The 14,515-nt window shown below is 65.5% G+C and overlaps 4 protein-coding genes across 4 annotated transcripts in view; 1 reads left to right on the top strand and 3 right to left on the bottom strand.

Moving 5' to 3' along the window:
• Nucleotides 1–4,617: 4,617 nt before the first annotated feature.
• Nucleotides 4,618–6,283, bottom strand: EMIHUDRAFT_436825 (hypothetical protein). The gene is made up of 6 exons (XM_005767776.1): nucleotides 6,139–6,283; nucleotides 5,671–6,055; nucleotides 5,387–5,560; nucleotides 5,114–5,161; nucleotides 5,002–5,044; nucleotides 4,618–4,919 (listed from the first exon to the last, which is right to left on the bottom strand). Exons 1-6 carry the CDS (start codon nucleotides 6,271–6,273, stop codon nucleotides 4,682–4,684), a joined length of 1,023 nt encoding a protein of 340 aa, XP_005767833.1. The 5' UTR covers nucleotides 6,274–6,283; the 3' UTR covers nucleotides 4,618–4,681.
• Nucleotides 6,284–7,109: 826 nt separating this feature from the next.
• Nucleotides 7,110–7,415, bottom strand: EMIHUDRAFT_66420 (hypothetical protein; the record flags this gene model as incomplete). Its single annotated transcript, XM_005767775.1, has 1 exon — nucleotides 7,110–7,415. The coding sequence occupies one exon, from the start codon at nucleotides 7,413–7,415 to the stop codon at nucleotides 7,110–7,112; it is 306 nt and encodes a 101-aa protein (XP_005767832.1).
• Nucleotides 7,416–9,035: 1,620 nt separating this feature from the next.
• On the bottom strand, nucleotides 9,036–9,807 carry EMIHUDRAFT_356505 (hypothetical protein; the record flags this gene model as incomplete). Its single annotated transcript, XM_005767774.1, has 1 exon — nucleotides 9,036–9,807. A coding segment is annotated over exon 1 (731 nt), but the record flags the coding sequence as incomplete, so codon positions are not given.
• Nucleotides 9,808–12,276: 2,469 nt separating this feature from the next.
• The window catches only part of EMIHUDRAFT_103361 (hypothetical protein), a gene marked incomplete at both ends in the record, with an annotated part of 3,034 nt that continues 795 nt past the window's right edge, over nucleotides 12,277–14,515 (top strand). The window contains 3 exons of the mRNA XM_005767773.1: nucleotides 12,277–13,073; nucleotides 13,199–14,198; nucleotides 14,419–14,484. Of these exons, the coding sequence (XP_005767830.1) occupies nucleotides 12,277–13,073; nucleotides 13,199–14,198; nucleotides 14,419–14,484 (1,863 nt within the window). The remainder of the gene's footprint in view (nucleotides 13,074–13,198; nucleotides 14,199–14,418; nucleotides 14,485–14,515) is intronic.

The raw sequence follows: 14,515 nt of genomic DNA, 5'->3' as shown, positions 1-14,515 counted from the left end.
ACCTTTCTCTCCCTCATCATCCTCGTGCTGCCGATTGTGCTTTACGAACACGGACGGGCTGCGCCATCCCTTGCAGTGTGGCCAGGGCCGACGAACTACAGGTCGTGCCTCGGCCTGCTCGAAAATTTCTCCTTGGAGGTCAACTTCAACGAGAATAGCACCGAGGCTCAGGACGCTGTGAAAGAGTTTGCCGACTGGCTGGTGCAAGATGGGCTGAGCCATGGAGCCGCAACACCGATCTTGTTGATGCGCGGAGCCACCGGCTGGGAGCTCGACGGCAACAAGCTCGATCCTGTCAGCACACTCAATGCGCTGAACCCTCTCAACGCGATCAACCCTCTCAACGAGCTGAACGCACTCAACGAGCTGACGGCTGGTGCACTCACGCCCGAAAACTTGGCATGCTGCCGCGCGCGCTCTCACACCGCTAGACTGAGTCAGCATCGACACGCTATTGCCATGTGCTCAGGCCACCGCCATGACAAAGAACCTGCTGCTGCGAAAATATCTTTCTTGGTTGGGAGACGCAGTCGGTCTCAAATCCGCGGATAAAGCGGGCGCCTCTTCCCTCCCGCCCGACCTCCCGCCAGAAATCGTGGCGAAGCTCGAGGAGTATGTCGACATGGTCATGGCCGGCAAGGCATCAAGTCCTGGGAATTTCGCTGGGAATTTCACCGTGCTCGTCACTAACAAACCACCGCCTCCACCAGCTCCGCCGGTGCACTCTATGTACACCGGCGACGGTATCCGCTTCACGCTCGTCTTTTTCCTGATGTTCTCCGTGTACCTGCTCGTCTACTTTGCCTTTGTCGCCGGTTTCGGCTGGAGCATTGGGCGAGAGCGCTGGTGGGCGGGCCCCTACTTCACGGGTATCATGCTGCGTGGCAACTTCGGCGACGGGTCGCTGGCCGAACAGCCATTCCAGCGGCTCCTGGCCCGAGGCAATATGCACACTGAGGACCCGGCGCTGTACTTCGCGCCGCCACACGCCCCCCTTGTGCGCATGCCTTTGGATCTGGCAATCCGCGGCTTTCGCTCGCGAGCGGACGACGTGTGGGAGCGGCCGCGAGAAATTTCTGTGTACGATGGCCCTGCGATTTCGTGGGCAACGTTGTCCAAGCAGAAGAGCGGTGTGGCTGCTGTGGCGACAACGCAAGTCCGACCCCGGGTGATGGCCGTTTCTGTCCCTCCTCCATCACCCTACGCTGGGCCAACTCGGACCTTCATCCTTCCGCGGGTCGCTCACGCCGTCTCAGCAGGCGACGAGCTTCACGTCGCACAACAGTGCACCAAGCGAACCGCATAGGCGCAAGCCCGTGCCGAGCGAGGCGTGTGGCACGTGCTCGGCGAAGCGGGGCACTTCCGAGGCCAGCACGTGCGATCGAGGGCTATTGCGCTGCTGGTTGGGCTCACGGCCATGACACAGGCTTGCGCAAGTGCCCCCCACCAGGCGTCGCGCGGTTCGTCAGATGCATGGCTTGACCATAGGCGATGGAGTTTGCGTTCGCCATCGAGTGCGACGGCGGTCCGTGCCACATCGACCCGCTGATGCTTCCGGTGTGGGAGCGCTAAACGGAGGATCAGATGATGCACCCCGTGTCATGCCGGCCCACCCCCGCCTCAGGCACGAACGCTAATCGACGACCTCCTGGCGCAGCGCCTGCTTGGACTTTCGCACTCGTGGTACGACGAGGACCCTCCACTTCTCGGCCGGCTCGTGCTGCAGCCGCTGATGTGGGGCGGATACGCCTTTATGGTGTGGCTCCTCTCGCTGGGAAACGTGAGCGGCGCCGGCCCGTGCTGGCTGTTGATCTCCATCTGCGTCACCGTGTACGCAGTCGCCGCTCTCGACAAGAGCCTCCTCGATGTCTTTGTGGCCAGCCCCTTTGCTCGCAACGTGCATACGCAGAGGGCTACCCGGCGAGAAATGAGGGCTGTTCAGCGAGAGCATCTGGCCCCGAAGACCGTGGGGCAAGCGGAGATATACGACCTCATAATTGTGGGTGTGGCGTCGCTCGTGCGCCTGGCCTACATGGCGATGTTCGTCCTCTATGTCTTTAGCTTTGTCGCCACGGTTTGCAGCGCGCTCTGCAACGCTTCCTCCAGCAGCAGGGAGTCGCGCTGGCGCCGCCTGACCAAGAGGGTCAAATCGGGGGCCGAGGTTGTGCGTCGCTTTGCCGCGCGCCTCATCGGAATACCGCAAGAGATGGAGCTCCCGGTCATGCTGCTCGTAGCCGCGGCAATCGCGATACTACTCAACGTCGTCGTCGCGACTGTCGTGTTGCGTGGGCCGGTTAACCATGCCGAAAGCATGGCCGAGCAGCTCGCTGAAGGTCTCCGCGCGCCCGCACATTCCAAGGGCCATGCGACACCGTGGCGCTACCGGCGAGGCCCCTTTTCTTACAGGCGCCGAGGCTTTGAGGGAAGAACTGCAAGCCGGCCTTGACGCACGTGGCGGCGGTCTCATCATCGGTTGCCAGTGAGCCAGCCCATCTACACTCTCCCCTCAGACTCCACGTATCGCTCAATCGCGCGCCTCTTCTTCTCTGCAGGGCGGCCGTGCAGCATCTCGAGTGGATCGTGCAGACATTCCTGCCCGCGTTCAAGAGCCTCGTCAAGCCGACCCTGTCCAGTGCGTCGTACGGCCTCGCCACAGGCGCCATATTTGGGGTGGGGCTCACCCTGCACGGCGTCATCGACACCTTCCGCACGTACGCCAGCTTGTACGAGTTCTTTGACCGCGCGAGCCCGGCGCAGCTGCGCTTCCCGCTATTCCGCCCCGACGCGGTGCGTCTCGTCTCGTCCATCGTGGCGTACAACTTCTTCGGCCTAATGCTGATGTGTGGCTTTGGCACGATGAATGGGGTTGGCTTCGCGTGTCTTTGGTACGATTGGCCGTGGGCCGCCACGCTGCGGCGTTCCTTTTGCAGCGCGCTTGCAGCACTGGCGTTCTACTTGCTCTTTGTCGCGCCGCTCATCACGCCGCTGTGCCAGCGGTGTAGCAGCGGGCCGGCGCTTTTTGTGATTGAGATGTGGTACCTGTCGACGGGCCTCATCAAGGCCTACTTTCGGGTGACGAATGCCCCACTCTGCGAGGGAAGACCATTGGCTGGCTCTTGCTGATCGCGCCCCCCTCGCGGCGGCGCAGTTGATCCTGCTCCTTCTCTTTGCGACTCAGAGCTTCTTCTACCCCGCGTGCAACCAGCTACCGGATGGCTACGAGTGCTGTGCGCCGCCACGCCCTCACTCACCTCACCACCATCGTCCCATTGGAGTGCCCACCACAGGCCCCACTCTCGACCTCAGGGGACTCGGGCCATGTAACCTTCTCCGCGTTTGTCATGGTGCGTGCTCTATGGGGGGCATCAGTCCACCCCTCGGATGAGTCGGCGCTGACACGCCCCCACCTGCTGCGAATAGGAACGACTCGAGCAGGATCGCTATGGGCAGAGGAGGAAGCCGGCGTCACACGAGGGCGAGGCTGGCGGCCCACTACCCGGGACCGTTGCGCCGACCAACGCCGTCGCCAACGGCCGCGATGGCCGCCGTTCATTGCGCTGAGCCGAGGCCGCCGGTGGCCTCTTGCTCGCTTCTCGCCCGCCATGCACTCGAGAGACAGAGAAGTCGTACATACAGGGGGTGGGTACACTTACACCAGCTACAGGGGTGTGGGTGCTTGCTAGGCTGCAGCTAGCTACTACAACATGTGCGCATGTCCGCCAAGTCATCACCGTCGCCCTCCCGGTGTGTCGTTTACAGCAATCGTCCAGCGCCTGTATCGAGAAGGACTGCCACCCTCTGAGCACACCTCTCCCTCCCTCCCTCTGCTGACTGCTCCTACTACGGCTATCTGTGTACCACATCCTCTCAGACCTCTCAGAGGTCGCTCCCCAGGTCGTTGAGCACTCGAGGTGCGGCCGGGGTGCGGCCGAGGTGCCAGTACTCATGTCCGCCCACACCATCTTCCGGTTCGAAGAAGAGGACGACAAGGCGGACGAGAGCGCGGGGCCTGTTCCCACCTGCGCGTGGGCCGCCCAGATTCGGCCAGCAACTCCCATTGAGATCCTGCAGCATGAGCAGCGCTATCGCCGATTGGTCCGCCGGCTCGCTGCTGACCGAGCCGCTGCACTGAGGCGCAGACTACCGCCGACGTTCGAGGATGAAAACGCAGAGCACCAGAGCATCGACCTCCAGCTCAAGCGAGCGCGCTTCGCGGGCCCACCTGCACCGCCCGATGAGGCCCACCTCCACGGTGAATTCCTGGCCGCTCACCGGAGGCACCACGTGATCGATGTGCCGCGATTCAAGGTGGCGGCGATCGTGGCCTGTCCTGTGGTGCTTGCCGTCGCGTCGGCGAGCGTGGGGTGCGGGTGGTGAGGGGGGTCCGTGGAAAGGGATGGAAGGTGCTATTATTATTACCGACAGACGGTGTCTGCTGCTGCGGGAGAGTGTACTGCCCAGGAGGTTGGTGCGTACGGGGGGAAAATGGAGTTGGGCTCCTCCCAAGTCCATACGCACGCAAGGCCGGTGGCCGTGTAGGCTTGCAGCTTGCACGCGAACTCATGCAGTCTTGCGGATTCGCCCTGCCCTCCGCCCTCCCGAGACCCGAGAGACGCGAGACCGAGAGACCTCCAATGACATACGAGTCACACGACCACACAGCAAGGAGGATATCAAAACATCACTGCGACCTCGCGCCCCGGCCCGCGAGCGCATGGCCCGCGCGCCTCGCCTCCGCCAGAAATGTCTCGTTCGAAACGGCCGCTCGCAGCCGGACGATCGCCGGGTAGACGTTCACGTTGGTGCCGGTGGACGCGAGGCCAACGCGGTACTTTTGCTTCTTCTCGTGCCGCAGCGACCAGGTGTCGCCAGCCGAGGCGAGCAGGGCGCCACGACAGGAGCCATTCGACCGCCTGCGCCTACACACCAGTCGTGCCGCGTGCTTGTGGCGCACCGCCCGACGTTGTGTGGCCGGAGGGGGGGGGCGGCGGGTGTGTGCACCCTTTGAGCTGGTCGCACTGCTTGAAGTAGGCGGCGAGGACGCCTGTGGGGGCCAAGGCGACATGTCAACGACACGTCCGGACGCGTCCCGCGTGCGCATGCCCGGCGGCGCCTGGGTCGGTCGCGCAGCCATCGCCGTACCACGGGTTGACGCACTCGCCTGAGGGGCGGGGAGGGAGGGGGAGGGAGGGTCTAGGGGTGAGGGGGCCGTCACGGGACTGGGACTGGTGATGGACTGCTGGCGATCTGCAGTCACGGCCGATGGTCATGGCCATCTCTCGCGCCATCCCTCGGGGCCATGACCTCCTCTGGGGGGAGTCGAGGGGGGAGGGGGTGTCGCGCGAGGCCCTCTCCATAGGCCTCTCTCGCCTCAAATAAGTCTCGCCTGAGGCCCTCCCGTCCCGCTCGAGCAGCAGGCGGTACGCCGTCACCACCCGCACCGCCTGCGAGTGCTCGATGACATACGCGTGCGAGTCGGAGAACTTCGGGCAGCGGAGCAGCCGCGCGCCGCCCGCGAAGCTCGTCGTCTCGAGCAGCCGCGTGCACGCGTTGGGCGAGCCTGCGTGCCGCGAGGGGCGCGCAGGAAGATGGGGCGGTCGAAGCGCGGGCCGGCGAGGAGTGGCCGCCCGGTGTCGTGTGCGCCGGGCGAGGTGTTCTAGGTGGCGGCACCGTTGCGCCCCTCGGCCTTGACCTTTTGGACGGCGAGGTGCAGCTTGTTCACGCCGTGCGCGTCAAAGGCAGCGGCGGCGGCGGCGGCGGCGAGCGCGGGAAAGCCCGCCGCAGTGCCGGGCGACGTGCCGGGCACAAACACGGCGTCGTCCTCGAAGACGGCTGCGAAGCGGGCGTGTGCCACGCAGGGGTGGCAGCGCGCGGCAAAGCACTCGAGTGCGAGCACGTGGTACATCGTGCACGCCACCTTGTGCGCCGAGCCGATGCCTCCCTCTGCGTCGCGGTCGAGCCGCCCCCACGGCGGCTGCATCGTGATCAGCCGCGCACGAGAGGTCCGGTTGAGCACGCGCACCGGCGCAAGCCGGCCCTCGGCGGCGTCGTTCCACTGCGCGTGCGGCCGATGGTGGGTGTGAGGATGGGTAGAGCAGTGCGCAGTCGGTCGGGGCGGCTGTGTGAGATCGGGCGCACCTCGACGTCAAATGATTCCGGGTGAATCGGAGGCAGCCGCACGTGGCACCAGCCGCTGCCGCCCGCGCCTAGCCACTCGTCCATCCGAGCGCCGCGCTCGGGCGTCGACGGCGAGGTGAAGACAGCGAGAGACATAACAAAGCCGAGACGCCAAAAATAAAAAACTTCTTCCAACATCTCTCCCGGCTACTCGAGCACGCACGCACACACACACACACACACACACACACACACACACACACACACACACACACACACACACACACACACACACACACACACACACACACACACACACACACATGCACAGACACACAGCCCCTTCCCCTCCCCCCTCAAGGGCGAGGACACGCACAGGCCGCACCTCTAGTGAGGCCCGCATAGTATGTGGGAGACTCGTGCCGCCGCCCCTGCCACCCCTGTGTCAGTGTGCCTGTGGTAGGAGAGACTGCCAGCGACAAGCTGGAGGCAGGTCACTAGACTGAGATGAGACCGCCAGTGGAGTTGGGAGCCCACCGTGCACCGCGCTGCGAGCCTGTCGTGTCCCTTGTCAGGAGCAGGAGAGCCCCACCTGTCCCCCTGATCGTCCTTCCAAAATCCTGCTCGTGCAGGTGGGGACCCTGTCCTCGTCCCATCCCTCGTTTGGCGTGTCTGTTTTCTTTCTTTCTTTTTTTCGAGCACTCGACGCGAAGAGAGATAGAAAGAGGCAGACGACCAAGGGTTAGGGTGGGCGACGGCTAGCTCCTTAAAATCCCTGTGTGGTGGCGGCGTGCCGTCCTCCCATCCCTCCCTTGGGCTGTCTGTTTTCTTTCGAGCACTTCAAAAATCTCTCTCACTCGACGTGCACTGCACAAGGGCACATGGAGAAAAAATATCAACCGCATTCAACAAACAACAACACCCGCACCGTACTCCACCACCTCAAGAGACTCTCCATTATTGTATTAGCAGTCACATTATTGAATATAATATTAATTATTATTGCTGCGCCCGATACTCCCGGATCTGGCTGCGCACGAGGTTGTTTGGGAGATGAGCACGGTCGACTGGAGCTCCGCACCAGTGAGCGGCGAGGTCGTTTGGCCTTTGCTCAACCACGTCTCGATGGCGCGGCGCTCGTACGTCATCCCGTCCATCATCACGACCGGATCGTCCATCAGCGCGAAGGTGATCGGGCAGAGGAAGGCCTCGGGGATGTCCGAGGGTCGAGTGGATGGCGGAGCAGCCTCGTCTACCAGCTCCGTGAGGGCGGCCACCGCCTGCTGCAGCGGTTCCATCGCCTCCAACGGCTCGAACTCGATCGGCCGCTCAACGGCGCCAAGCCGCTCCTCGAGGCTCTCCCTACTCAGCACGCCGACGCTGGCCTCCAACAAGAGAACAAGTCCCCGTCGCTATTCACCGCCGCGCGCCTCGCCTCGCGCTCCAGCCTCGCGCTCTCCTCGAGCGTAGCCGGTTCCCTCTCGGCTTCCCCCTCTGCTTCCACCTCCTGCGCCACCGCGCCGGGGCCTCCATCTCTGCCTCCTCCGCCAATTGGAAAGGGGGCTTCTGGGGCGGCCAAATTCACACCTCGCGGGACTACTTATGGGTTCGTAAACGTAGTTGTGGCCCCCCGCTACGTCGCACGACTGCGACTGGGTAGCGGGGGGCTAAAAACACATGCACAGGTACATGCCGGCGGCGCGACTCCCCCCCACAGATCGTCCTCAGTGGGGGACTGGTGGGGGAGACCGCGACACCGGTGACGGAGCGCAGTTGGGAGTGTCTTTGGCTCACGCCAGGGCGCTCGTTGCTCCTCCGTCTCTTTGTATCTTCCATACTGCGTTTATCGACGGGACAGCTCGTACAAAAGTAGAACTCCCGGAACACTGGCCCAGATAACTCAACGGAGGGAGGGATGGGCCAGAGTGCAGGGATGGGCCGGGGGGGGGAGGGGGGGAGAGAGACTAAGAGAGAGAGAGAGAGAGAGAGAGAGAGAGAGAGAGAGAGAGAGAGAGAGAGAGAGAGAGAGAGAGAGAGAGAGAGAGAGAGAGAGAGAGAGAGAAGGGGGGAGGGAGAGGGAGACAGAGAGAGACAGAGAGAGAGTCCGTCGCGGGCAAAACGCCAGAGGGAAGAGCCCTAGTCTGGCCGGTTTCTTTGTCAGATCGACACGAAATAGAACGAGATAGAACGAGTTAGAACGAGATAGCCAGATAGCGCCAGATACCATAGCGCCAGATAGCGCCAGATAGCGCCAGATACCCCCCCCGCCCCGCGCGCCGCCGCCGCAGCGGCGGGCGCCCCGCCCCCCCCTCTCGCCGCGCGCACGCCGGTTGATCGGCTAGTGGAGCGGCGTCTGAACGCGATACAAAGATACTCGGAGTACAGTGATTGCGACGGGATTGTCTCGGGCCGCGGTGTTGTAGAGAGTGCATGATATGCGGTAGGTAATAATATAGTGCACGATCTACGACTAAGTCGACTACGTCTCTTCGTCTCTTGTCGAGATGCGCGCACAGCGCGAAGAAGAAAAGAAAAACGGGCTTGAATAGGCGACATCGCCGCGAGATCGCACGAGATAGAACGAGATAGCTGGATTGATCTGGATCGCTCCAGATAGCGCGTCAATCTGATGAAAAAAACCGGCCAGGCCAGGGATGCCAAAGGTCGCGGTGCAAGGCTGGTGCAAGGCAGGCAACGCGAGACAGCCGCCCCTCTAAAAGCAGGTCTAAACGTGACTCGTGAGCTCCCAGCTCTTTCAGTTTCACATAACACCGTCCAAAAAGTTTCCTTGTGAGAAGAGAATGAACTACGTTCGTTGTTGTCGGTGGTGCACATACACCCGAAAAAACACACAAACACCGCGCACAGCCATTTCTGCGCGGGGCCGGCGCATTCACTAATTCCTATCACAGAACCTAAACTGACCTCTCATCCTCAAGAAAAGCTCTCACCTCTCATCCGATCCCGCCCTCCCCCCATCCTCAGTCATGGAGTAGAACAAGCCGAGCAGAACCAAGAGACTGGCGACGCAAGCCGCGGCGGCGGCGCAAAATGCGGCGCGGTTCCACGTCTTGCAGCGCGAGGCTGGGGGCACCGTCCCGCGAGGGAGCTGCTGAGAGACGCCAGAGTCGGGAAAGCGCCCGCCGACGAGGCTGCGGAGACTGGCGAGGACAAGGGCGGCAAAGACTGGCACCAGCACCAGCAGCGCGGCGCCCAACATTCGGTGCACGAAAGGAACGTGCGCATTCAGGACCCCATTGACCTCAGCGGGCACACCGCGAAAGTGGCGGCCGCCGTCAAACTCGTAGACGGCGCCGTGCGCTCGGCCGTGGCAGAGCACCTGGTTGAAGTCGACGAGCTGGTGGAGGATCGCCTTTGCGTCGAAGGCGAGCCCGTGCAGGCCCTCCACCGTCGCAGTCACGTCGTCGTCGTCAAACGCCGCGGCGCACGCGATGATGAGGTGGTCTAGGTTGGCCGGGTTGGCCTCGAGCGTCAGTCGGCCCTTCCCCTCGACGTGCGCCGTGCCGGAGGCGAGGGAGAGGCTGAAGAATGCATCATCGGCGTCAAAGTCGGCGCGGGCTGCGAAGTGGACATCCATCGAGATGGTCAAGGGCGGCCGTCTCGCTCCGCGCTCCCAGCAGGTCTCAATCTCGAAGCGGCCAACCTCGAGCGACTCGAGCATCACGCCATGCACGCGAACCTCCGAAAAGGCGCGCAGTGCCTTGGAAGGGACGGGGGCCTGGAGGTTGTGGCCGAGGTTGTGCTCAGGCGCGAGGCCGTGGTGGCGGCAGGTAGTCGAGGACTGGCTGTGGAAACGGTATCAAGGAGATGGTATCCTGAATGCTCTCTCCAACCAGCCGGTCTAGCCACGGCGGCGAGGGCGTACAGCCTTCCCGCCAGCGAGTCTGCTGCCACAGGACAAGGGCAAAGGCGGCGGTGTTGGGCAGCAGCGACATGAGGACTGTGAGCGCCGCCGCAGTGAGGACCAGCCACGCGCACGACATGGTAGCGAGGCGTCTCACGTGTCGGCGACGCGCGAGACGCGTATCGCCAGCTAGGGAGCCGAGAGCGCGAGCGAGGATATTCTCGCCAGTCGCATCCTCGCCGGTCGCGCCGGCAAGGTCCTTGCAATTTGTCAACGCAAGGATCTCGCCACTGTCGGTCGTGCCGGCAGTTGCATCGACCTTGACCGACAGGAGGCTGCACGGCGTGGTGAGCATCGATGCCGGCTGCGCAGTCCTTGCCTCCCGGGGGCTCGCCCTTACCTTCTTGGTCGCCCTTCGACCAGGGCTTGACGAAGAAGAAGCGGTGTCCGGCCGGCTCGTGCAGCGCTGGAACAGGCCGAGCTCATAGGGCGCCGAGCTCGCCAGCTGCAGCCCTGCAGTTCTCGATACTGAGCCCTCCTCCCGACCCGCTCTTGATGTCCATCCGGTCCGCGCCGTCCAGCTGGGCGACGCCGTCGCGTACGAGCCGGCCTCGACGCGCTCGCGGCTGCCGCGGCGGCCTCGGAGGCGCGCTCGGCGAGCGGCCGCGCTCGGCGGTGCTCCTGCTGCTGCCGTGCCGCCGAGCGGCGTCGAGGCTCCAGAGAGGCGATGCCAGTGACCGGCCGCGTCGGAGGCCTCGCTCCGGTCAAGTTCCTCGCGCTCTCTCCACCTCTCTCGCCGCAGTTGCGTAGGCAACAAAATGAGCTCGCTCGCGAAAATCACAAACAGTTGGAGTGGGAAGGGGTGCTGGGCCCGAGCCTGCTTGACACTGCGGACACGGTCCGTCTGCGTCATTCCCCCCAGGCTGATTCGCCGTCTCGTACTTCCTCGCGCTTTTTCTCACCCTTGCCCAGAAGCTTCCCACGCCAAAATGCGGCGCGATGCAGTCCTGCTCGTGGAGGTTTGTGCGAACAGAATCCAGTGCGGTGCAGTGTGGCAGCTTGCGAGGAGCGGTGACGGGTCGTTTGCCCGTGGAGCCAGTTTGCCAAACCGGGAGGGGCAGAGCGCGGGGCCGCTCGCACTGTCACACCTCGCACATCCCGTCCTGGACACATCACTCGTGGATAGTGCGCAGCCGCCGCCGTGTGCGCCAATTCGTCGAGAGTGCGCAATGACCGGACGCTCGGGAAAGGTTTATGTAAGTACATTTGAAAATGGCCGAGTTCGTCTCAGTTATCGCCTCTCAGTTATATCGTGAGTCTTTGTCTCTGACGTCCGACGACATGTCACACATGAAAGTCATGAACATGACAGGCGGCCGGTCTCGGGGTCTGAGACTCGCTGCTGACCGCCGACATTCCGCTCTCTGAGTCGTGAGTGTGCGCCCTGGAGGCCGGCCTCCCGAGTCGCCGGCGCCCAGTACGTCAAGCTCCCAGCTCATAGACTCAGAGAGGGACGTGGTGGGCGCAGAAGCGGGCGAGTGATGTCCGTTGCGAAAGCCCGAGGGCGGCTCGGCAGCCCCGGGTCGGCTGGCGAATAGCCTGCCGTGCCGTCAAAGAGCAGAACGCGTAAGCAGCGGCCGAGATGCGCTGTCCTCGGCCAGCGCGGGTCCTTCGTCGCGGCGTCGCGGTCTCCTGGTCGAGGAGACCGGCGCAAAGGGCGTGGCTCACTCGCGCGGCAGATTAGCGCGAGCTTCGGCCGAGCACAATGCGATTCGCCCCACCACCCATCCGAACGAGATTGAGTTCGGTCCGCGGGCACGTCGAGGGCGAATCACGCCACGCGGCGGTGGCGGCTCGGGCAACATACACGTCCTCGAAATAGTAGCGCGCCGGAAGACCGAGGCAAAACTCCGCGCGCCCGAGACGACCTGCGCGGCGGGGACGGCTCTCTCGACTCCGCGTGCACGAGTGGGGGCCTCGGAAGCGGCGAGATGCGGCGCCGAGAGAGGGAGACATGTGCCGCTTTCGCGCCTGAGCGCCAAGCGCAGGCGTCGCGAGCCGGTGGCGGAGCCGCCGAGCGTCGCGAACGGTCCACCGCTCGCGCACGCGTGCAGCCGGTCCAGGGCGGCTAGGCAGAAAGAAGAATGGCGCGAATTGAGGCCGTACGCGCCCAGCGCGAGCCTTGTTCCAGAGCGGCTGGCTGTCGCACGAGCCGGTCTCGAAAAATAAAAGAAAACCAGGCATGATCACCGCGAGCTCACGCCCCAGCCGAACTAGAGAACTCTCTTGGCATCATGCTCCACCTCCTCCCGGACCTCCTACGCACACTGTGGGCGCTCGTCCTCCGCGAGTGCCCGGGGCGGACGCTGCTCTCGCGCGCGTCGTCGGCGCGCGCCGCGGTGGCGGACCATCTGTGGCTGGTGGCGGCGGTGCTGCTGCGCCCAATCCTGGGCGGTCCCGGCCCGTTTGAGCGCCGCTGCTTCTCGCGCGCCCTGCGCCTCGACCCGCCGTCGCACCGCGTCGAGGTGCGCGAGCTCGCGACGGCCACTGTCAACGGCGGCAAGGACGTCCTCCGCGCCACGCTCTGGCTGCCGTCGGGCGTCAAGGGCCCGCTGCCGACGGTCATCATCCGCAACCCGTACGGCTCGCCGTACCGCACCGACTGGGGGCAGGTGCTGCTCGCGGAGCGGGGCTACGCCGTGCTCCTCCAGGACACGCGCGGCCGCTTCGGCTCCGATGGCGACTTTGTCCCTGTCGAGCACGAGCGGGAGGACGGCCTCGCGACGGTGAGGTGGGCGCGCGAGCAGCCGTGGTGCTCGGGCCGCGTTGGCGTCTTCGGCGTCTCGTACCTCGGCCTCACCGCCTGGGCCGCGGTCGGCGCCTGCGGCGAGGGCGAGCTGCAGGCCGCGGTGCCCGTCGCCACGACGGCTCGCGTGCGGTCTGTGCTGGTCCAGCCGGGCGGCGCCTTCTCTCTGGAGCTGGTCGTGCTGTGGGTGACGCTCGTGTTCCAGCTGCTGCTGCTGCGGCGGCCGGACGAGATGCTGCGCGCCGCGCGCGAGATGTGGTCCTCCTCCTGGTGGTCGCGCGCAAAGTACATCTCCCCGCTCTCGTCGCTCGACCGGCTGCTGCTCGGCCGCGACTGGGACTTCTTCCAGCAGGCTTCCTACAGACACTTCCCAGACACTTCCTAGACGCGACGGGCACTTCTTCCAGCAGGCCGCCGCGACCCCGAGCCCGAGCCCTGACCATGGGACCTCTCCAGCAGGCCGTCGCGGCGGAGGAGGAGGACGACGAGTTCTGGCGCGGCCGCGACGCGCTCTGTGAGCTGCGTCCCGGCCGCCGCGCCGCCGCGGACGGCCCTCCGCCGCCGCTCCACCTCGTCGCCGGCTGGCACGACTTTTTCGCCGCGTCGCAGCTCGCCGACTTCGAGCTCGCCTCGCGCGCGCAGCCCGCCTGCCGGCTGACGGTGACGCCGCACGACCACTGGGGGATGGCGTCCCTGCGCGGGCTGCAGGTCGCGGTGCGCGCAGGCCTCTCCACCTTCGACGCGCACCTGGGGGACGGCGGCCCGGCGTGGGGAGGGACGGGCCGCGCTTGGCCGCCGCTGCGTGGGGTCGACAGCAGGCCCGCCATCGAGCGCGCGCTGCCGGTGCAGGTCTGCTTCCTCGGCACGCAGCGCTGGGCGGGCTTCGGCTCGTGGCCTCCGACGCAGGGGGCGCACGAGCTGCACGCCACGCTCACTCCGGCGGCGGAGCTGCTCTGGGTACCCACCCCTCCCAAGCCCGCCCGGGCGGAGGAGCCGCAGGCGGCGCCGCGCACGCGCCCGTCCGCGGCGGCGCCAGCGCCAGCGCCGCCGGCCCCGCCGGCGGCGGCGCCGGCCGCCGCCTCGTCGCGGGTCGCGGCTCTGGTTCGGCGCGTCTCGCGGCTCGGGGCGCCGTCGAGCCCCGGCACCGGCCTGCTCGAGCCCGCGCCGGCGGCGGCGCGGCTGGGCGGTGCGGAGCTGCCGCCGCAGCTGCCGGCCCTCCCTTCGGGCGCGTCCCTCACCTACCTGTACTCGCCGAGCGCGCCGACGCCGGCCTGCGGCGGCCCCTCCTTCAACATTCTCAACGGCGGGGAGCGCAGCCAGGCCTCAGTCGAGCGGCGGCGCGACGTGCTCGTCTTTTCGAGCGCGCGGCTGCCCGAGCCCCTCACTGTCGCAGGGCCCGTCGGGCTGACGGTCCGTGTCGCGGCGGCTGCGCCGTCCATCGACGTGGTCGGCCGCCTCTGCCTCGTGACTGACCTCGGGGGGTGGGGGGGCCGCCCCCCCTTTCCCTTCTTGCCCCAATTTGGGCAGCCACGGCCTGCCCCCCCCCCCCCCCCCCGGCAGCAAGCCTGGCTCCGCAAGCAGCAGCGCCCTCCCGCAGAAGTACGATCACACCGGGCCCCTCTGCGCGCAGGTCAACCTCTGCGAGGGAATGCTCCGCCTCCGCGCGCCGATGGACGCCGCCTCAGGAGGCGCCCAGGTGGGCGGCGGCGTAGACGGCCCCGGCGTCG

Source organism: Emiliania huxleyi, assembly GCF_000372725.1.
Source record: "Emiliania huxleyi CCMP1516 unplaced genomic scaffold EMIHUscaffold_48, whole genome shotgun sequence".
In the NCBI taxonomy this organism is placed as follows: domain Eukaryota; phylum Haptophyta; order Isochrysidales; family Noelaerhabdaceae; genus Emiliania; species Emiliania huxleyi.
The sequence above is the reverse complement of the archived record's forward strand: the minus strand, read 5'-3'. Positions and strand labels throughout refer to the sequence as shown.

What these genes read in the sequence shown, in the direction of transcription:
- EMIHUDRAFT_436825 (XM_005767776.1), bottom strand. Translation starts at nt 6,273, where the DNA reads ATGTCTCTCGCTGTCTTCACCTCGCCGTCGACGCCCGAGCGCGGCGCT. An exon ending in CAAGGCCGAGGGGCGCAACG is followed by an intron (nt 5,561 to 5,670) that starts GTGCCGCCACCT and finishes CGCGGCACGCAG; the next exon opens with GCTCGCCCAACGCGTGCACG. An exon ending in GCGGGACGGGAGGGCCTCAG is followed by an intron (nt 5,162 to 5,386) that starts GCGAGACTTATT and finishes CCCGCCCCTCAG; the next exon opens with GCGAGTGCGTCAACCCGTGG.